The 24,554-nt window shown below is 38.9% G+C and overlaps 1 protein-coding gene across 2 annotated transcripts in view; it reads right to left on the bottom strand.

Moving 5' to 3' along the window:
- Positions 1–24,554, bottom strand: part of CSMD1 (CUB and Sushi multiple domains 1) — a 2,052,675-nt gene that overhangs the window by 208,656 nt on the left and 1,819,465 nt on the right. For both annotated transcript variants that reach the window (XM_073902260.1, XM_073902259.1), the window contains one exon: positions 18,639–18,743. In XM_073902260.1, coding sequence (XP_073758361.1) covers positions 18,639–18,743 — 105 coding nt within the window. The remainder of the gene's footprint in view (positions 1–18,638; positions 18,744–24,554) is intronic.

The raw sequence follows: 24,554 nt of genomic DNA on the forward strand, positions 1-24,554 counted from the left end.
GACAAAATGATCACAATTACTAGTTAAAAATATTTTGGCTGCTAAATAACATGTTCTCATATTTCCCATTAATAAAGAACAAATGCTATGAAATAGAACATATTAACTATCCCTAGTGACATACTGCTAAACATCCTCTCACTTGTAGTGAAAAGAGAAACATCCTGTCTTACAGAGGATCTTCAGTAATGTGTGTATGGCTAAATTTTTATGCTTTTCTTCATGATGAGAATGATCACTTAAGCTATAACTGTGTCAGGCTTCTTTGCCATAGGGATATTTATTACAAATTAAAGAATTTTTTTTCCACTTAAAACTGTACCAGACACACATATAGCTCAGGAGACTTAGAACATTAAATGTAGTTGAAATTTTTAAATGTCAAACCTTACACTTGAACTTAACCTCAATTACACAAAAAGAATCTAATGGTATTTGCATTTATTTTTGTGTCCAGGGTTTCTGAAAAAAGGTCAAATATGTGTTTAAAATGATAACAATGACAATAATTTTTTAAAGTATCTTGGATTGTTTAATTTATATATCAGATAGACTAATGGTAATACTTATCAAATAAAATATAGGCATTTAATACATGAGACTATATGTATGCATATTCATACTTAACACATGCTTTTATGTTATATTTTTGCTTTTCATTAAATAAGCAAATATAAAATATTCGATTTAATTGAAATTCTTAATATTCAATAGGCCAAATCATCACATGAACTGACTGAATCAGGAACTTTATTGAAAAATGTATTTTTAGTAAAATATACTGATGATTTTAATATCCTTTTCTTGGTTTGATGTTTTATAACATGATTTAGCAAACAATGTCCCTTGAGCCAAATCTGGTCATGCTTATTTCTTTCTGTACTGACTCCTTCCACTAGTCCTCAAGCTGAATATATTTTCTCTGGCCCTTTACAAAAAGATATTGCTGACCCATGTTTAATAGTATTCTATCATATCCTTAAGGTGTAATACTAAACACTTTCATATAGATATTTGATCATTGTAAACATACATTTGTGGTATTTACTATTATAAAGACTTGAAACATTACAGACTAATATGAACATTCTTAGATAATAAAATATCTATACTGCCAGAAGTCTGCAAATAAACCATATTCATAAGAGAAATATGAAATAATTTAATATGTTGGATCTTACTTAAGCTTTGATTAGCATGGTTTCAAAAACTCAACTCTAACCATATCTTTAAAAACGGAACAAAACAAAAAACTACAACTGTGTACAAACATTCAGGCCAAACATACTATTTGTTAGCAGACTAAGAAATTGGTAGTACAATAATAAAGTAAAGGAATATATTTTTAAAAATACTCTTTGCTCTTTGAATGATGTGAATTAATTTAACTAGTCCTTCAACTGTTTAACTCTTATTAGAAAAAAATACATCAAGTCTAGGAGTGAAGTCTCAAGATGGCAAAATAGGAAGCCCTAGACCTTCCTTGCCCTATGGAGATACCAACTTAACAACAATACAGACAAATTGCCCTTGGAAGAAATACAGAAACCAGTTAAAAGGTTCCTGAACCCCAGAGAAGCAAAAGCCAACTGCACTGAAGTTGGTTGGAAAATTCATGGCCATAGATCCTCTCCATAACACAGTAAGCATTACTGGAAAGAAAGTCCCAACTCCTGAGTTCTCCCAGTGAAGGGAAACAGAACAGTGGAACATATATCCAGTGTTCTGACTTTTTAGAAAGCTGCCCAAAGGACTGCTCTCTCTCTTACTTGAATCTAAGGGCTGTTAGGAACAGATGCAAGGTTGGTGTCACAGAACAAAGGCAATAAATGTGGTCTGGTCCACAATGGAATCTACAGTACTGCAGACAGGAGCAAGGGGGAGCTCAACTACCAAGAGTCCACAGTAGCAGACAGATCTAAGGGGAAGCTCCTGATTAGCAACCAGGAAACCTCTCCTGATGCATGCACAAGCCCTGAGAGGATACAACTTCAGAAAAGGCTTGAGCATTCTTCAGAATCTCTAGTTGGGTCAACTGGTGAAAGTCTCCCCTCTATAAAACCAGATTGCAGAGACTGGGAGAGGTGGCTGATGCTTAAAATGCCAAAGTTGCTACAGATGGTAAAACAACGTACAAAGAAATAGGGGAAAATGGCCCAATCAAAGGGTCAAATTAAATCTTTAGAGACCTACCCTAAGGAAATGGAAATATGAATTACCGAAGAATTCAAAATAACCCTTATTAGACTGCTCAATGAATTATAGGAGAAAACAGACAAATCACTCAACTCAATCAAGAAAAGGATACATGAACAAAGTAAAAACATCAACAAAGAAACAATGAAGAAGGACCAAACAGAAATTTTGAACTAAAGAACGCAATAACTGAATTGACACATCCATTAGAGAAGACCAATGTTAGACTTAAGCAGAAGAAAGAAACAGCAACCTTGAAGAAGTTTGGTCATTTGAAATCATCAAGTCAGAGGAGAATAAAAGGCAGAAAAATGAATAAGGCTTAATGGAATTACAGAAGACCACCCAGGAGAACAACATGTGCATTATGGGTATCCCAGAAGGAAGAAAAAAAAGAGAGAAATGAAGGCAGAGGATCTATTTGAAGAAATAATGGCTGAAAACTGCCCAAATCTGAGGAATGAAATGGACATACCAATTAAAGAAGCTCAAAGAAGTCCAACCAGGATAAATCTAAAGACACCTACATTAAGGCACATCATAATGGGGGCACCTGGGTGGCTCAGTCGTTAAGCACCTGCCTTCAGCTCAGGTCATGATCCCAGGGTCCTGGGATCGAGCCCCGCATCAGGCTCCCTGCTCCGCAGAAGCCTGTTTCTCCCTCTCCCACTCCCCCTGCTTGTGTTCCCTCTCTCGCTGTGTGTCTCTCTCTGTCAAATAAATAAAATATTAAAAAAAAGACACATCATAATCAAACTATCACAGACAAAAATGCAAAAAGAAAACATTTTTTTTTCTTGAAAATAGCAAAGGAAAAGAAAACTAATGTTCAAGGAACCTCATATCAGACTGCCAGTGGATTTCTCATCAGAAAACTTGTAGGCTAAATGGAGTCAGATGTATATTTAAAGTGCTGGAAGATAAAAAACAAACAAACAAAAAAAATTAACAAACAAAATTTCAGGCTGACAAAAAAGAATATTACATCCAGCAAAACTGCCCTTCAGAGTTGAAGGAGAAATCAAGACATTTCCAGATAAACAAAAACTGAGGGAATTCAGCACCGATAGACCTGCCCCAAAGGAAGTGCAAAAGGGAGTCTTTCAAATTGAAGTGATGGTAAATAGTAGATAGTGACAGTAAACCATGTAAAATTATAAAAGTCTGGTAAAAGTAAATATGTAAAAAATATACAATCCTGTAGTATTGTAATATAAGTGCATAAATCACTTTTAAATCTGTTATAACATTTTAAAAGCAAAAACATAGAAAGTAATTATAAACTTATATAAATGGATATGGAATATAAAAGGGTAATTTGTGTCATCAAAAAGGGGGAGAACAGATATAAAGGAATAGAATTTTCATGTGACAGAAGTTATTATCAGTTTAAAATACATTCTTATTACTTAAAGAAGTTTTATGTAATTTCCATGGTATCCTCAAAGAAAGTATCTATATAATACACACAAAGTGAAATGAGAGAGAAATTACAACATATCATTACAAAAATATCAACAAAACACAAAAAGTCAGCAAGAAAGGAAAAGAGGGACACAAAAGCTCTAAGACATTCAGAAAAGAAATGAATAAAATGCCAACAGCAAGCCCTTCCTCATCAGTAATTACTTTAAATGTAAATGAATTAAATATAACAATTAAAAGACATAGATTGGCAGAATGGATTAAAAAAAATAAGACCCAATTACATGTTGTTTATAAGACACTTTTTTTTTTTATCTTCACTGTTTATTTAATACATTGGGCTATACAGTATTAGGTTCAGCCGTATGAAATTTCCATATTCTATCTTTTATTTATTTATTTTTAAGGTTTTATTGATTTATTTGACACAGAGAGACAGCGAGAGAGGGGACAAAGCAGGGGGAGTGGGAGAGGGAGAAGCAGGCTCCCAGCCGAGCAGGGAGCCCGATGTGGGGCTCGATCCCAGGACCCTGGGACCATGACCTGAGCTGAAGCAGACGCTTAATGACTGAGCCACCCAGGCGCCATCCATATTCTATCTTTTTAACAACAGGGATAAAAAATAATAAAAGCAATAATTTATTGACATTACTAACTCTCTATGATGTGCTAAATGCTTACCATTGATTATCTGTCTTATTTAATTCTTTTTTATTATGTTATTTTAATCACCATACATTACATCATTAGATTTTTTTAAAGATTTTATTTATTTATTTGAGAGTGAGAGAGAGAGCCCAAGGGGGGGTAGAGTTAGAAGGAGAAGCAGACTCCCTGCTGAGCAGGGAGCCTGATGTGGGACTCGATCCCGGGACCCCGGGATCATGACTTCAGCCGAAGGCAGTCACTTAACCAACTGAGCCACCCAGGTGCCCACTTCATTAGTTTTTGATATACTGTTCCATGATGCATTGTTTGCATATAACACCCAGTGCTCCATGCAGAATGTGCCCTCTTTAATACCCATCACCAGGCTAATCCATCCCCCCACCCCCTCCCCTCTAGAACCCTCAGTTTGTTTCTCAGAGTCCATAGTCTCTCATGGTTCATCTCCCCCTCCGATTTCCCCTTCATTTTTCCCTTCCTGCTATCTTCTTCTTTTTTTTTTAAATTAGAGCGTTTATTTATTTATTTATTTATTATTTATTTATTTGACAGAGAGAGAGACAGTGAGAGAGGGAACACAAGCAAGGGGAGTGGGAGAGGGAGAAGCAGGCTTCCCACTGACAGGGGAGCCCGATGCGGGGCTCGATCCCAGGACCCTGGGATCATGACCTGAGCCGAAGGCAGACGCTTAACGACTGAGCCACTCAGGTGCCCCTTCTTCTTTTTTTTTTTTTAACATATAATGTATTATTTGTTTCAGAGGTACAGGTCTGTGATTCAACAGTATAAGACACTTTAGATCTTAGGACATGCATAGGCCTTTCACTTAGGACAAGTGAAAGGATGAGAAGATGTCCCATTAAAACAGGAAACTAAAGAGATCAAAGTGGCCATGCTTACAAGAGACAAAATAGCTTTTGAGATAAGAACTGATAAAATAAGGTATCTTTGAGATATTAATTAGAGACAAAGATGGACATTGTGTAATGAGAAAAGGATCAATTCCCCAGGAATATATATATATATATATATATATATATATATATATATATATATATAATCTAACATTAGGAGTCCCAAATGTTTGAAGCAAAAATTTACAGAATTGAAGGGAGAAATAGACATAGCACAATAATACTGAGAGCCTTCAATACCCCATTTTAACTTATGGATAGAATCACCAGGCAGAGGACCAATAAGGAAGGAGAAAACTTGAAGAACACTAAAAACCAAGTGGACCTGAGAGATATTTACAGAATACTCCACCCAAAAAGTCAGAATACACATTCTTCTCAAGTGTATAAGGAACATTTTCAAAGATAGGCCAAATTTTGAGTCACAAAATAAACCTTAACCAATTTAAAAAGACTGAAATCATACAAAGTATCTTCTCTGACCATAATAGAATGAAACTAGAAATCAATAGCAGAGGGAAAACAGAAATTTCCACAAATCTGTGGAAATTAAACAAAATCTTAAATCCAATAGGTCAAAGGCCAAATAAGAGAATTTAGAAAATATCTGGATACAGGAAAACAAAAATGTGACAGACCAACAACTTCTGGGATGCAGTACAAGTAGGACTAAGAGGAAAATTTATAGTGGTAAATGCTTACTTTATAAAAGAAGGAAGATCTTGAATAAATAATCTAACTTTACACCTCAAGGAACTAGAGAAAGAGTAAACTAAGCTATATGATCGAGTGATCTCAGTTTTGGGTATGTATCCAAAAGATTTCAAAGCAAAAAGTCAAAGAAATATTTCCACACTCACTTAGAGCATTATTCACAATATCCAGAAGGTGAAAGCAATCGAAATGTCCACTGACAGAAGAAAGTGTGGTACATACACATACAAGGGAGTACCATTTAACCTTAAAAAAAGGAAATCCTGTCACAGGCTAAAATATGGATGAACCTCGAATACATTATGCTAAGTGAAATAAGTCAGTCAGAGAACGACAAATGGAGTATGAGTATAAAATAGTCCAAATCACAGAAACAGAAAGTAGAAATGGGTTTGCCAAGGGCTGGAGGGAGGGGAGAAGGAGAATTAGTGTTTAATCGTATATAGGTCTGCTATATGACAAAGTCCTAGAAATCTGGTGCACAATAATGTGAATATATTTAACAATACTGAACCACACATTTAAAAATGGTTAAGCTTGTCAGTTTAAGGTTATGTGTTTTTTACCACAATAAAAAATAAGCAGGAGTAGGGATAAGTATATCAGTCTAGACTCAGATACACGACAAAGGATGAACAAGGAAGGCCCCCTAAGTTGTACCTTACCCTCCCACAGCATGGACTTTCAATATGTAAAGATAAAAAAAAAATTGTTCACACTGGGGGCACCTAGGTGGCTCAGTTGAAGTCTGCCTTCAGCTCAGGTCATGATCCCAGGGTCCTGGGATGGAGCCCCGCGTCGGGCTCCCTGCTCAGCGGGAAGACTGCTTCTCCCTCTCCCACTCCCCCTGCTGGTGTTCCCTCTCATGCTCTCTCTCTCTGTCAATTAAATAAATAAATAAAGCTTTAAAAAAATTGTTCACACTGAAGAGTGAATGATATAATTTTCATTTCAAATGGACTATCAAAAAAACAGATCTGATCACAGATCTACCCCTTATCTCTTTAAGTTTTTCTTCCTCCTAATTAGACATTAGCACCTCATAATTAAATCATGTGAAAACACGTGAGCCAACACAATTTATTAAGTTCTATACACAGATTAAAGAAAGGAGGTGTGGAAGAAGGGTAATATTTCCCAGGATACCAAAGAACTAACAGTCTAATTGGGTTTAAAGGCCATAAAGAACAATAATACAATGAAAAATGTGTTGTAATTGAAGCATGTGAATAATCAATGCCGATAAAAATGGAGGTCAGAGAAATGAAATGGATTGACACAATGCGAGGAGCAGGCTGAGTGGGTCCTGAAGGACAGGTGGGACTCGGAAGGGCAGAGAGAAGAGGGGAGAGGTTGCGGGGGAGGAGGAGAGGGGAAACACTCCCGGGAAAATGATAATTTACACAGTGTGTTTGGTGGACTGTAACTGACCGAATGAAATGGCTTGAGGGAAAACAGTGGGTGATAAAACCAGTTGACACATTAGGCAGAGATGCCTAGATAAGGAAGTGAGAAAATGTTGATCCACTGAAGGATTTTAGGCAGAGAATGAATGTTGTGATCAAAGAGACGTTGGGGCAGAAATCTGAGTATAATGGCATTGGGCTGGAAAGGAGCAGAAACCGAAGGACCAGTGAGTGTAAAGTTATGGCCATAGATCAACGTGAAGAATGAGAGGAATGTCAAGATTTAGGGGAATACATGTTTTTAACTGGAAAACACACCAGTGACCTAAGGAGGAAGGGCTGTAAAGGCTTCCTTGTTGATTATGTGTCTGGTATGAAGTTGTGCATGACTCCATGGGGGAATCTGACAAAAGCTCACTCAGAAAGGAAGTTTGTGCATCATTTTTATTCATTAAACAGGACATAGAGAATAGACAACTCTGATGAACAGGCAGAGGGAACCTCATAGTTTGGGGAGTAGGAAACAGCCCTGTGTCATTTCCCCTTCCAAAACTGCTTCCTTTTCTGACACTCAAAACTTTTCTCACTTCAGTCACTTACACGGCTAAAGTCCACTCCCCTGTGTCTAGAGCTTTGATCCAAAATCTGATAGGACTGGGCATCTCATGAATGATCAGCTCGTGGTTGACTGAGTCCCAGAGCCACTAGTCATTACTTATTCAAATTCCAGCATCTTTATTCCTCAGTTACTAACCATGGAAAATTTGCAAGACCAGCAATAGAATAGAGAATTCTTTTAAGTTTTAACATTTAAGGGATGAGTTTGATAATATAACATCATGAGTTTTAAGCTTTAAGTAAGAAGATCTTAAAACCAAACAAATGATTAAAAACTAGAATACTCATAGTTTTCAAGTGGCCACAACTTTTCAATAAAGCAATATACGTTTGCAGGTGGGACTCTATTGAAATATCTGTTCTATAAGGACAAAAAGTCTAGATTTACCCATTATGTGGGCATAGAGGATCTATAAGTGCATAGATAATGCTAGATTAACATCTGATAAACATTTTCCATATAACTTTTCTAGAGTTGGACCCAGACACCCACTGTGGCTGAACCATTTTGCTTTTCCATAACACTCGAAGACTCATTTAAACAGGATAGGATTTAATGAAAGTGAGCACCCTCCAGTAGATTCCACCATGATAGATTCCTAGAACTGTGATGCTTTGCCTTAAGTGTTTTTCTGTGGCTGACTATCACCCATTCTCCCATCCTTCCTTCAAGAAATATTTTCAGTCTAAAACAGAGCCCTGCAGTCATTTTGCACGTCAGAACTCTGTTTCTTTTCTCTGAGGTACTTAGCACAATCTGTAACCACCGCGGACACAGGTTTTCTCGTGTATTATGCCCACCCGTAGAACGCAAATTCTACATAAGCAGAAACCATGCCTGCTCCTCTCCTCACGACTCTGTCTACAAAGCCTAGAGAACAGAGTAGAGTATATAAAAGATGCTCGAATAATTCATGATGAATGCTGGGATGCCCACCGTTTACTTTAGGAGGAACATGACTGAGGGGAGGGGGAAGCAATTATCCCCTAGAAATGAAATTAAGGCCAATCTGCATGTTCTGTGAAAGCCACTCCAAATGGAGAACCATCAAACACAAAAGTCATCTCAAATGAGTCACAAGGGCAGATGCACCAAATGACAACTGTTAATTTGAAACCAGGCTCCTCCTTGTGCAAGCAGCTCTCTGAGTCATGAGCAGCATGAGCAGCAGCATAATGGATTCGATGATTGATGATTCTCTCAAGCAGCAGCCGGGAGGCCAGCTGACGAACACATGTTATGCTAAGACGCACCTCTTAAAGAAGTGTGGGGACAGCAGGTGACCCTCCACAGATGTAATCTTAGGATAAATCCTCAGTTCTATCCATTCCATCCCTGGTCTTTTGCAAATGTAATGCCTGAGTTTCCAAAGACTACAGAGAAAGTTGCTTTCAATCACTTATTTGTCAACTGAAGGACCACGAGACTGTCATTTATGTTGCACCTTTGACTTAAATGTAATACTTGTAAAAATACTGAAATATCACAGGTAGGAAGAAAGTGTTCACTTGTTACCCATTTTGTGTGTGTTACACTCAACTCCAAAGAGAGCCGCCGTTCTCCTGTCACCAAACCAAGTGATGGTAATGCTGAATGCCTGGAATAATCTCCTAAGAGAGACTTCACTTGTTTGGGGGGCGGGGGCGGCTCTGGAATTCTCCGTGATGTAAAATAGAAGCCAGGATTTATAATACAGTTGACCCTTGAACGACACGGGTTTGAACTGGTCAACTGGGCGGGTCTACTCACATGAAGATTTAAAAAATAAATAAATACAGTACAGTACTGTAAGCATATAGTTGTCTCCTGATGAGCTTTCAAATAACATTTTCTGTTCTCTAGCTTACTTTATTCTAACAATGTGGTATATGATACATATAACAGGTAAAACATGAGTTAATTGACTGTGTATGTTATTGGTAAGGTTTCTGGTCAACAGTAGGCTATTAAAAGTGACACGCATATTTTCAACTACTCAGGGGTTGGCACCCCTAACTCCACATTGTTCAAGGGTGAACTGTACTTTAAATACTTCTGTGCTGCTTGGTCCAGTTAGAACTTAATAGAAAACAAGGAAGACGTGAATAATTATCAATTGATGTGTCTGAAAGCAATTTTAATAGGATTCAGGGAGGCATTCTTTGTTTGCCAAACTAAAAGTTAATCAAGGGTCTCAGAAGATTCTTTGAAATAAGAACATTTAGAAAAAAATTATGGATCAACAAATGATCAATATAGAAATAAACACAAAAAGGGGCTTAAAATGAAGTGATTAAGAGGATAACTTCATTATAACATTGAGCGAGTGTTGGTTTACGGGATGTTCACCTGGTGGGCAGCAGTGAGCTCTAACCTCTGAGTACACAGAATGAAATCTCTGTAAACACACCCAAGGTTATATTGAGACTCTACCTTGATCCGTCTCTCATTTCCTGCAGTTTTACTCACACCCATCATTCAAGTTGAGAAACCTTATTAGCATTAATGTAAGATTAAAATGCCACTAAAACAGTCACCAATACTTTACACATATTTATAAGGATCATTGCAATCACAGAGGGCTAATCGAAGTTGTCAATATTCAACTGTGATAGTATCCAACTCAAAAAGCTTAGTACTTTTGATTGCAAAAAAGCTCAGTGCATTTTCCTGAATTTTAATCTTTATTTAAATAGTTCTTTCTGAATTCTGTTTTGAAATGGATACACAAAGGAAATTAAATATAGTACTTACTGAAAACAAGCATGAAGGAAATTAATGCACTTAATTACATTATGTTCTCAACAGTATATCAAAAACTGATATATGACTGTGATGTAAAATTCATTTCTCTATTTTCTAGAAAACTGGTTTTGAAGACAAGTTCCCTTGCAAATTTTAAGTACCTTTTAGAATACAGAACAAGGAAGGAGTTTATCTCTTTTGATTAATTACTACATTTTCATTTTTAAAAAGAAAATCATGCCAATAAATTCTATTTCCTTTTTGCTTGTATTGCCACTAATTCAAAGCTACATTTAATGCCGAATGATAGCAATTCTTTTATTCTAGGTGGCCAGTACATTTATAACTTCCTCCTTAGTTTGGTTGCTGTTTAAAATTTTATTTCTTTATTAATTTTCTTCTTGTATACATATTTTTAAGTTGCATCAAATATCTGAAAAGCAGATAGGTCATTTTTTTAAAAAAATAGAAAATCTTATTTGTCCGACTATGTATCTTTTGATGAGGTCTTATACATTCATGATTTGTAATCTTTTTTTACTATACTCTTAACTACCAATTATATAATACATGAGTCACCTATAATAAATTTTGAACTTCCTTGCACTTGAAATAATACTATATCAGAATGCTCTAGACATGTTTAAAAACCTTGATGTCTGAACCAAATCAAGTGAACAGTAAAATATTTTATATGTATTTTATAATGGTAAATAATCATTTCAACTAATGACAATTAATACACTGAACTTGCAAGCATGCTAAAATGTGAGAAAAAAAAAAAAGAAATCTCCACTTAATCCTGCCTTCTAAAGGAGAAACATGCAATTCAACAATGAAAGAGTTGCTATATTACTTTTCTACAAATTTTCTCTCTTTTTCCTCATAACTACAAATCACTGATTCAAACGCCAACCTTTTTCAGAATAAATATATTCTGAATGTGTTATTGCAACTTTTTGTTTTACTCTCTCTCTTCTTTTTATGTGAGGCTGTCATTGCCATAGCTTATATGTTCCTGGCTCTGATCCATCGAACCCTTCTCTGCTGCAGGCCAGAGCCCGACATGTGGGATGACAGCTTCCACACTGGACCATGTCCATAGCTGGGCTACTATTTAAAGAAGAATAGCCTACTTTGTGTATTGTAAGATATCTGAAATTTATCCTGCACAATAGCCTCCCTGTCTTCCTTGCCTCCTGGAGGGCAAAGGTCATGTCTTACAGACTTCAGAAATATTTTGCTAACTCCACTGTGTTTCCCAATAGTGAGTTTTGATAGGACAAACAAAAACAAAATAAAACAAACAAACAAACAAAAAACAAAAACCCCCACAAACTCCTGAGAAAAACAATGAAATAAAAAAGCTTCTACATATGCAGTTATTTTGGTGCTATTTTGACTGACTGCCATACATTAGCACTGAAGAGGCTTGCGTAATTGCAGTAGCCTTGCACTGGAGGGCGAATTCACTCATGGGTTTATCACCTTAACTTGGGATAGATGCATTCAATGGGGTGTTGCATAGTTCACAGCAGAATTAGAAATTAAATATCTTCCAATTTAGCAAGACAGAAATACATATAAGCTGAGCTACAATAATGGTCTCATTTAATAAAGATTTTTTTTAAAGACTCATTTATTTATGAGAGAGAGAGAGAGAGAATGAGAGAGTGTGCCTGTGAGCCAGTTGGGGGGACGGGCAGAGAGAAAGAGAATCTTTAAGCAGATTCTACCTATGACCAGTGTGGGGCCTGATGTGGGGCTTGATATCACGATCCTGAGATCATGACCTGTGCTGAAATCAAGAGTTGGAGGCTTACCTGACTGAGCTACTCAGGTGCCCCTTAACAGAGATTTTAATCATGAAAAATATGATTATTAAGTAAACACAGTTATATGCAAAAATCAGAATAGTTTCTATTTAAGAAATTTCTTAATGGAGAACAGTTCTGAATTAGATGGACTTATTCTGTTAATAGTGTATTTGTAATGTAAATATATATTAAATTTAATTCCATAATTTATCTGTAAATGTCTGAATTTTTTCATAGTTATGATGAATCCTATATTACTACATTACAATTGTGTGTGTGCTACATGGATGATATAGATGGATAATTTCTTTTAAAAATGAGCATTCAAGAAAAGCTTCTTCATGGCTAACCTAAAAAAATAATTTTGGTGGGACACCTGGGTGGTTCATTTGGTTAAGTGTCTGCCTTCAGCTCAGGTCATGATCTCAGGGTCCTGGGATCTAGTCCCGCAGCGGGTTCCCTGCTCAGCAGAGAGTCTGCTTCTCCCTCTGCCTGCCACTCCCCCGGTCCTGCTCACTCACGCTCTCTCTCTAACAATAAATAAAATCTTAAAAAAAAAAAAGTTTTTAAAAAACAGTAATTTTGGTATTTATATATTTATCTTTGAATGAGGGGAAACCCATCCAAGGGTTTCCACTTCCACATGGGATATAGAAACCTGAAAAGTAAAGCATTGCTTTCAGTTTAACAATGAGAAAAATTTTTAAAAAAATGAAAAAATCTAAACCATAAAGTCATAACTTTTCTTGAACTCATCCACGAGATGAGGTTGCAGGTACTGGCTGACAGCAATTGAAAGAAGAATAAGCCCATTCCAGGAGATGCAGGACATGGAAACCATCTCTGTGACAGAATACAGGACAAAGGCGACAAACACTCACACTTAGGAAAGAACAAAACAAACCAGGTAACCTCTTGGCAAACTCCTGAAGGCCAGGCATGGGGCCCAAATAGTTCAAGGACCCAGAGAGACGGGAGTCTGCCCTTCCTTCCACAGGTGATTGATAGAAATGTTGGGGGCACAGCAGGAGCCTGGAGGGAGCCCCCCAGATAGTTTTTCTATGGAGAGAAGGGTATGAAATATCACATGCGTCCCTGAACCCATCACTTACAGGCAATAAAAGTGTTAAACTCCTAGGGGAGGGGCAGCAAAATCTGTAACCTCCAGGGCACAGGCAAAGAGGCATTGCAGCTTGGAGAACGGTAGATAAAAAAGGAAGATCTGTATCCAGGGTGTGGCAGGAAAACTGGCATGAGCTTAGCGTCCTCTATGGATTCCAAGATAATGGTCTCCTGGCACTGGGGACAGGCAGAAAGCCCCCCTGAAGACAGACAACAGGTAGAATTGGAAGGCTTTGAGAGGGAGGGTGGGGATGCTGAGCGCACATCACCCCCAAGTGCAGACTCACGGGGTATGGCGTTGGCTGGAAGAGAATGGCAGCAGAGCCCTGAGGCTGGCATGAGCCCAGCACAGAGTGACGGGTAATGGCAGTCTACTACTGGGGAGGGAGAGAGTTTGCAGGGTGACCCCATCTTCTGAAAACATGTCTAGGGATGACTGGAAACAAAGGTGGAGCACTAACACTGAGGAAAATCTCTGGAATTCAGCACATGGTGCTGGTAGCTCACCACTGGGGTAGTTTGGAGGGCACTGGAAGAAACCAGAGCAACAGGACTCAAACCAGCTCACCTGGGGACCGCAGGGACTCAATAGCTTACCCGCAGTGGTATGCCCATTCCCAGGTGTATGTATTATGAAAGGCATTCTCCACCATTCTACTCAAGGTCTCCAGGTTTAGTAAAGCATTTTGAGACACACACACAAAAAAAAAGCAAGAAAAAGCAACCCTTTGTCCAGAGATAAAGTGACAAAGCCAGATGCAGAATATATTCCCAGAATGGAGATATTAGATGGGAATATTAAAATAACTATGAAAAATATGTTAAAGAATCTAGGGAGACAGGTGGCATGCATGAACAGATGGAGTAATGATTGTAGAGAAATGATAATTATAGAAAAAGTCAAAAGAAAATTCTAGTTGGGGGAGACCCACAATATCAGAGATGAAGAATTCTTCTAATGGGCTCATTAGTAGATGTGACACCGTTGGGGAAGGATTCAGTGAATCTGCAAAAGGGTTAATATCAATGATACAAACCAGAACACAAGGAGAAAAGAGTGAATAAAACAGAAGTGAGCACCAAGAAGTATGAAATGATGTCAAACAGTCTAATGTACATGTAATTGGAGTCCCAGAAGAAGCCGAAAGAGGTGGGGCAAAGTCAATATTTGGGATGGCAGTGTGGCTGAGATTTGTTTGTAACTAACAGAAGATGTTAGAGCATATTGAGTACGCACATACACTCAGCCCTAGACACACCATAATTAACCTGATGAAAATAAAACATAAAGATAAAATGTTGCAGCAAGCCAGAGAGAGGGGACACACACATGTCTATAGCTACAGGAAACAACAGGTTACTTCTCATCATCAACTAAGAAGTGAGAAGACAAGGGAGTGACATCTAACATACTGAAAATGAAGAAAATTTCAACCCAGACTTCTGTACCCGGCAAAACATCTTTCAAAAATGAAGGTGAAATAATGACTTTAAAAAAATAAAATTGTTGTCAGCAGACCTGCACTACAAGAAAGGCTAAAGAAAGGTCCTCGGACAGAAACTTGGATTGACCCAGAGACATAAAGAGCTCCAACGATGCTAAAAGCAAAGGTAAATATAAGATATTTATTTTTCTTATTTTCTATTCAGTCTAAAAGATCATTGTTGTAGTAGAGTAGTAGGAATGTAAAAACCAAAAGTAGTAAAAATGTTTTGTGGGCTTTATAGCTTATAAGAATAAAATGTAAGACAATGAATAACATAAGGGATGGAAAGCAGATATTAGAAATACACACTTGTAAGGCTCTTTTACATGAAAGGCCATAATATCATTTGAAGATGCTAAAATGCTAAAGATGTATCTTTTAAACTGTAGGCAGAGCATTCTATTTTTTAAGTTTTATCTAATCAGCCCATAGTGGAAGTAAATTGAAGTAATAAAAATATTCAGTTAAACCAAAAGCTGGCGGGGAAAGAGGGGAGAATCAACAAAATACAAATCAGACAAAAAGAAAGGTTCCGATAGGGCATATGGCTTCAATCTTATTACCTCTTCCGCCACCAAATCCCACTGAAATCAATAAACCCTGGTTTATTGATATATTGATATATATGACTTATCTATATCAATCAACAATAGATATTCCTATATATAAAACATTCTCTGCTCTTTTCATGTTGAGATCAAGGATAGCTGCCACCATATTTTTCCCTAGGAGCAAGTTCATACGCTATATACCCTTAGTGCAGATTTTCTAATTTCCAGGGTCAACCAGTACCATTATTGTCTACGTACATCTGTAAGGTTTCATGATATTTGTTTATTTGTTTTGTTCTATTTTGATATTTCCTCTGAAGAAAAGTGCCCAGAGCAAGGGTGACACCTGTGTAACTGTGTCCAACTTCCCATCCAGATTAGAAGGACTGCTGGCGTCGAGAACACACAAAGCATTCAATGATGCTGGATCTTTTGAGTTTTTACCCAGATCATGCAAGAGAACCTAGATCATACAAATTGGATCAGGCCTTCTTGGAATTGCTTTTGCGATCATTAAAATTTGATAGTTCAGGGGTGCCTGGGTGGCTCAGTCGTTAAGCGTCTGCCTTCGGCTCAGGTCATGATCCCAGGGTCCTGGGATGGAGCCCTGCATCGGGCTCCCTGCTCGGCGGGAAGCCTGCTTCTCCCTCCCCCACTCCCCCTGCTTGTGTTCCCTCTCTCGCTGTCTCTCTCTGTCAAATAAATACATAAAATCTTTAAAAATAAATAAATAAAAATTAAAAAATAAAATAAAATTTGATAATTCATCCCCAAAGTAAAAATGTTTGTTTTGTGTTTGGGAATACTCACAGTGCTCATCTGGAATGATGGATTGGGATATTTACCAGAGCCTAGTGTTTACTTCCCAAGGAGAAAAGTGAAAGTCCTCAGACAGAAGCAGGTGTGGATCAGCCATAGCAGTTCTGGCTTTAAGGACAAACGGATTCACAAGCTCCTCTATCTTCCATGGATCATCTACCTGCTCATGACCCTCGGGGTCATCATTTGTAAAACAAAGCAGTGCATGCTGCCTTTCGGATAGGACAATTGGGATCCTAGCATAGGGTTCAGTCAAGGGCCTTCGTGATGAAATGTCTCTCATTCTGTGGGTCACTAGCAGTGTGACTACAGGCTATGTTCTTCCTCCTTTAAGCACTGGGCATACCTCCAAACTAGGGTTTTTTGAGGACAATTGAGTAAGGGGCTGTAACATGTTTAAAGCAGGACCTGGCATAGAGTGTGTGTTTTGGTCCTTTTTCTTATTATTTCATGGATATCAATTTTAGTGACAAATCTGAATTTAGAAGCTTACAGATCTATAATACATATTTTAAGGTAGATGGAAAAATATGTCAACAGATTAAAAATATGAGACAATCTTTTGGCAGCCTAATTCAACAGTCCTTCTTCTGTTTGATGTTGGCCTTAGTGAGATTAATTCTACAAAACCTTTATATGACCAGTATTTTGAACTCTGGCTCAAGGAATTAGAACCAAGAAATAAGTGCTTTTAAATACACCGGAGATTGGGAGGGTATGAATGACATGGGAGAGATCAGAATGGTGTTAGCATCAAAAACAATCACTCAGAACAAATGTGAGCAGATGGAAACATAGCATTATGTTTGGGCAACTAAAAAATAAATACATTAAGTAATGAAACAAGGCCTTGGATTTTTAAACAAGATTCATTTCGGTGAGAAATATCTTAGTCTTTCTCTTTTAATGAAGTATATTGGTTGGGAATAAAGTAGAAAGTAGATAATTATATTGTTGCAGCTGTAATTTTATGTAATAGTAACTGAGGACTAATTATTTCACCAACACCTCTTTTTATAAGAAGTGAGTGAAAAGCCTGATTCCACAAGATGAGTTTGAGTGAAAGACAGAAGAGCATTCATGAGTTCTAACATTGCTAAAAATATTAGTGAATTTATTAACACTATCATAAATAAGGTTGATCGTTTCCTATCTACAGATGTTCACAAAATGTATCAAAGTAGCAGATTTTTTTTCCAGACATTTCCTACATAAATAACATCTACAGCATCATTTTATACTGTCACCAAAGTAGTCCTATTCAAATAAATTGGAATAAACTTGCATACAAATGCCTGTAATAAGTAGGGGAATTTAACTGAAATGGGAAACAGCCCTGTGGTTTCTGTCTGGTTCAGAATATTTATCATCAGCTGGAAACCTGGCCTATCAAAAACATGCATGCATTTACATCTCAGCAAACTGTTTATCTCAATTCAAAAGATCACTTATTAAAGCTTATCCATGTATTTGCTTATTTGCAACTGCTTATTAAAGAAGATGAATATCAACATTAAGCATTTTTAGTGCTTGAAAACATGTCCTAAAATAAACCTGACTCTCATTGGAAATTCTTATTTCGTTTTTACAAGGTTTACCTGCATAATCAAATGCCAAAGAAGATTTGTGAATTTGACCTTTGTCAACCCATTTATCAGACTATTAACTCACTTGCACATTTTTAAAAGGTTAGCATCTCCTTCACAATACCTTCTTCCAATTAGAATGAATAATACACAAAGCCGTGAGTGCAGTGGTACTCTGTGCTGACAGCCTTGGAGTCTAGAAGTGGAAAGGCCTATGACCATAATCTGTTTGGAAATTATGATTTTCTAGGTTTCAGGATGTTAATATGAACATTTGCTATCACTCACAAAAAAAAAAAAAACAGGAATCATACAAATGGTTAGGCTTTGTGCTTTTGAACAATTATTCCAGAAACTAACATCTGCATCTATCCAATTATTCCAGATACTAACATCTGCATGTCCTCATTCGTTTGCTTTTACAATAAATATTTCATAGAGAGAGATTTTGTGTGACCCACTTTCATGCAACTTTTAAAGTAGTTTTAGAACAATACTATTTTCCTATGTAATAAGGGTGTGGACTTTGTTTCCGTTCAGAAAGGTACTCAGTATAACAATGGAAGCTGGATGCAGAAAGAGTTGACCTTACTTTTGTATTCCAGGTGAAAGCCAGCAGCTGCCACACTAATATCAGACTGGAAATGCAGATAGAGCTGGTTGGAGGTGCTGTTCAGAAGGGCTGGGACTGTGGTTCCTGCAGGAGACATGGAGTAGAGCAATAACATGACAAATGCATTCAATTATCCGTCTATAAAATAGATGCGGTGTCTGTTTTGGTTTCCAAATCCCTATGGTCTGATAGCCACCTATGTAATCTGAGTATTGGCTTTAATCCTTTTGTACTTTGAGCCTCTCTTTTGTTCTCATATGTAAAGTTACACATTTTCTCTGCTCTCCACAAGCTGATGTGAAATCTTTCTATTGTATCAGTATATGGACACAGAAATTCTTATATTTTACCATGCATTGGCTTTTCACATTGCATTCCTTTTTTTAAGATTTTATTTATTTAATTATTTATTATTTGTGGGCACAAGCATGGGGGAGCAGCAGAGGGAGAGGGAGATGCAGACTCCCCACTGAGCAGGGATCCTGACATGGGGCTCGATCCCAGAGCCCTGGGATCTTGACGTGAACCTGAGGCAGACGCTTAACCAACTGAGCCACCCAGGTACTCCTCACACTGCATTCTTTTAAGAACACAATCATTCTGTTTGTTTGTTTGTCTTGTTTTGACTTGAACAAAGGGATAAAACTTAAATGAGCGAGTCTTATGGAGGTCCTGGCGGGGCGGGGGTGGGGGCAGCAGTCAGCCTGGGTGGATTGATCCAATATATTATTGATAAAATGCTGCTTTTGACTACGTACTCTCTCTTCTATCCTTGTGTGATCCGTGCTGAACAATGTTCCCACTGAGATCTGCAAATGATTCCAACTAAGCACATATGAAAAGGAAAGTGCAGGTTTATGATAAATAATGCTTCCTTTACTTAAAATTTTCTGCCTTGTGTCGTGACCACTGACAAGTCAGCAGGAGATGTATAGACGTCTAGGACTAGAGTGACACTGTGATACTGGAGGGGGCTGAGGAAAAGAAAAATGTCCATCAATCAGAAGTTTACAGTATTCTGGTAGGAGGTATTACATATGGGAAATGATAAGCAACTTTAAATCCCGTTTTCTACAAGCGCACATGCTCGCTGCTCCCTGCACGGACTTGCTCTCTCAAGGGCATACTTAGCACTTACGAGAGTCAAGGAAACACCTGTTGTGTCAAACTCATTGTGGTGTGAGCAAATTACTAGACCAAGATACACTGAAAATAACCCTATTGTGTAACGGAATAAGGAGATAAGTTCATAATTATCCAAGACAGATGAACATTGTCAGAAAGGTAAGATCTTCCATCATCCTTCCCTCTCCACTTTGGTGATCCTGGTGTCCCCCACCAGCTTTAAGTCAACGGCTCCAGGTACAGATTCCAGCTGGCCTCACGTCTCTGGGTGACCAAACGACCTTTGGAGATGGCGTGTGCAAAGCCTAACTCATAATCCAAGCCTGTAAACCCTGGCCAGCCTCCTGTGTTCCCTGAGTTAGTCAACAGCACTGCTAGCATTTCCTCCTTCCCCCATTAGAGAGGCTCCCTTCTCTCTGTGACCCCACTGCCCTGCAACCTGCTAATGGGCCCCACCTAGCCAGCCTCCCCCTGCCCCTTCACCACCATCACCCCAGTGCCACCCACCAGCACCCATGAGCTCGATGAGTGCAACCCTCTCTCAACGTGTTTTCTGAATCTACTATTGCCCTCAAACAGTTCATTCTCTATTCAGGAGTTGGAGGAAAGGATTTTTTTAAAAAATGAACTTATGATTATTTCATACTAAAATTCTCATGGATTCTTGATGATCTTAGGATGGGATTTCAGCCTCCTTGATTTGGCCTAAAGACCTTGCATGGTCTAACCACTGCCTGTATTTCTGGCTTCTCTTTTTCACAACTGATGTTTTCTGTTTGAGGTGTCCCCATAATTGTAGCGTGGGATGCTCTTTCCCTTCTCTTCTGATCCATTTTACCTTTTTTTATATTCAATTATAATTAACACAGTGTTATATTAGTTCCAGGTGTACAATATAATGATTCAGTACTTCTATGCATTCCTCAGTGCTTGTCCCGACAAGTGTACTCTTAATTCCCATCACCTATTTCCCCATCCCCCTCCCAACTCCCCTCTGATGACCACCAGTATGTTCTCTACATTTAAGAGTCTGTCTTTTGTCTCTTTTTTATTTGTTCATGTGTTTTGTTTCTTAAAATCCACATATGTGTGAAATCATATGGTATTTGACTTTCTCTGACTGACTTACTTCACTTAGCATAATACTCTCTAGCAACATCCACGTTGTTGCAAATGGTGAGATGTCATTCTTTCTCCTGGCTGAATATTATTCCATTGTATATATACCACATCTTCTTTAGCCATTCATCAGTCAGTGGACACTTAGGCTGCTTCCATATTTAGGCTGTTGTAAATAATGCTGCTAAAAACATAGGTTGGTGAGGATGCAGAGAAAGGGGAACCCTCTTACACTGTTGGTGGGAATGCAAACTGGTGCAACCACTCTGGAAAACAGTATGGAGGTTCCTCAAAAATTAAAACTAGAACTACCATGATCCAGTAATTATTCCTACCTATTCCTACTCCTTCAACAATCTCCCCTCCCTTCTCACACTAAGTCACTTACTCATGCAGTAAACATGTCTTCACCAGCTTGACAAACCTATCAACTGCCTCAGCAGACACACCAGTTATTTCCTGGCTACATACCAAGCAGAGCTTCTCCTGATCAGCACAGAGCCTCAAAGCCTGGCACTTCATTCAGTACCTGAGGACAAGAAGCAGAGCAACCCATCACAGGAACCAGGGAGTGGTGGAAGCTTCCATTGGGCATCTACTCTGTAGCCCACAGCTGTCATCACTCTCCGCTCTTGCCTGGGCTGATGAAATGAGTGTCAGTTGACCTCCTGAGCCCTCATCTGCCTTCTCCCCACACAGTCCACATTCTGCACACAAACGATCTTTTCACAAATGAGTAATGCTTGTAAATATCATTTTTAGACATGGCTGAAACATACATCTTTCACTGACATTTTAAAACTACTTCAACGTGCTCTGAGGGATCATCCTGTACAGCTGGGGAAATTCAATCCCCATCCTGACTGGGGGTCTGTTCCCTGCTCAAAGAAAGCAAACAGCCCCAAACATGCAGGTCTTCTTGCTCTTCACGTCACATCTGCTCATTCCCCAAGTTCATGTGATCCCTTGATTCCAGCAGCTCCAAGGTCCACTGCTGGCCTTCGGCAGACTGCTCTCTGCCTTCCTCAGTGCATCAGACCCCGATGCCCTCAGGTCCTGCCACCTCCCTGCAGCACCGTGAGTGATTCCACCATAACTTCAGTCCCCAGAGGATCTCCAGGCCTAGAGAGCTTCTCACCTTCCTTCTGGTCATGTCAGCTGTTTGAACCTTGAGACTTGCCATCCTCTCTGCTTTCAGGAGCTGCGAATTTTGGAAGTCCAGAGCCAGGAGAGGCCTGAACCTGGCTATGGACAACTGCTGCCTTTAGCCAAGCCAAGGGCAAAACCAGGCTCTCTCCTGGCATGAGGTCGGGAAGAATACCAGTGGACGGAGACAGAAGTAACATCCGAATAAAATATCCTATCATAAGTGCAAATGAGTGTGTTGACTCCATCCTGCAAATACACTAAGGAGTTTTCATTGACCTTTGATTAGCATAGACAGCCTTCACTGGATTTACCAAGGTTCACCCACAGATTGAGCATGTGTCTTGGCATCTTTGACCAATCAGAATCCAAACCATTCCTGGTCTGTGCTGGAAGGAGGACAGTGAGAAATGGAAAAAAAATAAAACACTGCACACACTAGTCATTGACTATGTGTGGACATACATGCATGCACGTGGGTGAGTAAATTCTTCCAGAAGTTGGAATCCCTGATAGATGTGGGGTCTGTGCCTCAAACCATCTTCCTGGCTGTCAAGAGGGCCTGGCTCTGAGAGGTGGGGTCTTGTCAGGCCTGAAGCATGAGTGCACTCTAAGAACACTGCAGTTGTGTGCTGAATAATAAACACTTAGAAGATGTTTGAAGGTTTAACCCAGGTGTTTGACGTGTTTGAGACAGAGATAGGCAGACACATAAGCTGTTTTTAAACCGTAAGCCTATCCCTGCTGGTTAGCACAACTATATAAAGAGAGACTATTGGTGAAACTACCTGGTAACTAACAAAGTACAGATAGGGGAGTGTTGCAAAGAGGGGTACCCTATCATATGGTCTCCCTCATATGTAGAACATAAAGAATAGCATGGAGGACCATAGGGGAAGGGAGGGAAATCTGAAGGAGGAGAAATCAGAGAGGGAGACGAAGAGTGAGAGACTCTGGACTCCGGGAAACAAACTGAGGGTTACAGAAGGGAGGGGGTGGGGGGATGGGGTAACTAGGTGATGGGTATTAAGGAGGCACGTGATGTGATGAGCACTGGGTGTTATACTAAACCGATGAATCATTGAACACTACATCAAAAACTAATGATGTATACTATACAGTGGCTAACTGAACATAATAAAAAAAGATGGGTACGCTAGACTGTTTACAAAATGAGAAGCAATTTTTCTGAGGAACACTGTCTCTCCTCCCCCCAAAGAGGGCACACCCAGTGCCTACGAGAGGAATTTAGGAGGAGGAGGGAGAAAGGCCAGGAGGTGCAGGGATGTCCACCACGCCCACTAGTTGGCCCAATTCAAGAGACATCCACCAAAAACACCAATTTTTACCCACTTTTTTTGACTGTGTATGACTGCTGTCTTCTCACTCTGGTATTATTTTTGTAATTAAATTTTTTTTTCAGTGGTTTCCCAACTTTTTAAAAACTTTAATGCCAGTATAGTAATAGACAGTGTGACACTAATTTCAGGGTACAAGAGAGTGACTCTACAATCCCGTACCTTACTCAGCGCTCCTCACAACAAGGGTTTTAGTATACGTGCTGCCCACACAAGCACTATTTTTGTAGATTTAGATAATGTTTGCAGAAAGAATAATGTTACAATAGATCTAACTCATCTAACCAAATCTGCTCTCACAATAGCATCTGCATTACTTGTTGCCTGGAATTTGGGGTAATCAATGACTGTTTCCATTACCTTACTTTGTTTCATTAACTAAAACTCTTCTAAAGCAGCACTGCTCTTCCTCGCTTCCCACCCCTGGGTCTTCTACCCAAGCCTAGAAAACGACCAAGCTGCCATGTCCTCCATAAACACCATCCCGGCCACCCAGGTCTGTAGAGACACAGCTTTTCTGGGAATGCACATGTAGGACAACACTTCTCTACAGTGCTTCCTGCTCAGTTTCATGGCTTTCTTTGGGAGATGAGACCCTAACTTACACTTTTGAAAATCTATTTCACAGCCTCTGGTCCCCATATCTATACGTACAGGGATCCACTGTACATTGTTTGACGTTTTTATCTGTTTGTCTTCAGTTGACCAGGTTACAATGGGGTCAGAAAACCCACATCCACCCCTGACTCTGACACAGATTAGTTCTGTCACTGAAACATGTCATTTTAACATGATCCAATTCTAGAAAGTGAAGATGATATTAAGTCCCGTACCTGTGAGTCACACATGATTGTGTATGGGACAATGCTTTGTGAATCACGTTCCTTCTAAATGTTACTGCTAATTGCAGCAATTCATGAACGATGTCCTGTTTGTACCTCTAACATGAGAGATAATCACTTGCTCTTCTGCAAAAGCTGCTGAATCTTGATGCCTCAGGTGACACAAAACAGACAGGTGCCAATTAGCCAGAGAGGCCTGGGAGGATGCTGTGCAGGGAACACCTGGCCCCAGCTGGAGACAGGGCATTCCGCCCCCCGCCTTGCGGTGAGCTGCCCCTGGGGCTTCTCTTGGAGTTGGTCAGCAG

The sequence above is a fragment of the Callorhinus ursinus genome, unplaced genomic scaffold, assembly GCF_003265705.2.
Source record: "Callorhinus ursinus isolate GAN/ISIS: 27379988/994484 unplaced genomic scaffold, GSC_fseal_2.0 scaffold17, whole genome shotgun sequence".
Lineage (NCBI taxonomy): Eukaryota > Metazoa > Chordata > Mammalia > Carnivora > Otariidae > Callorhinus > Callorhinus ursinus.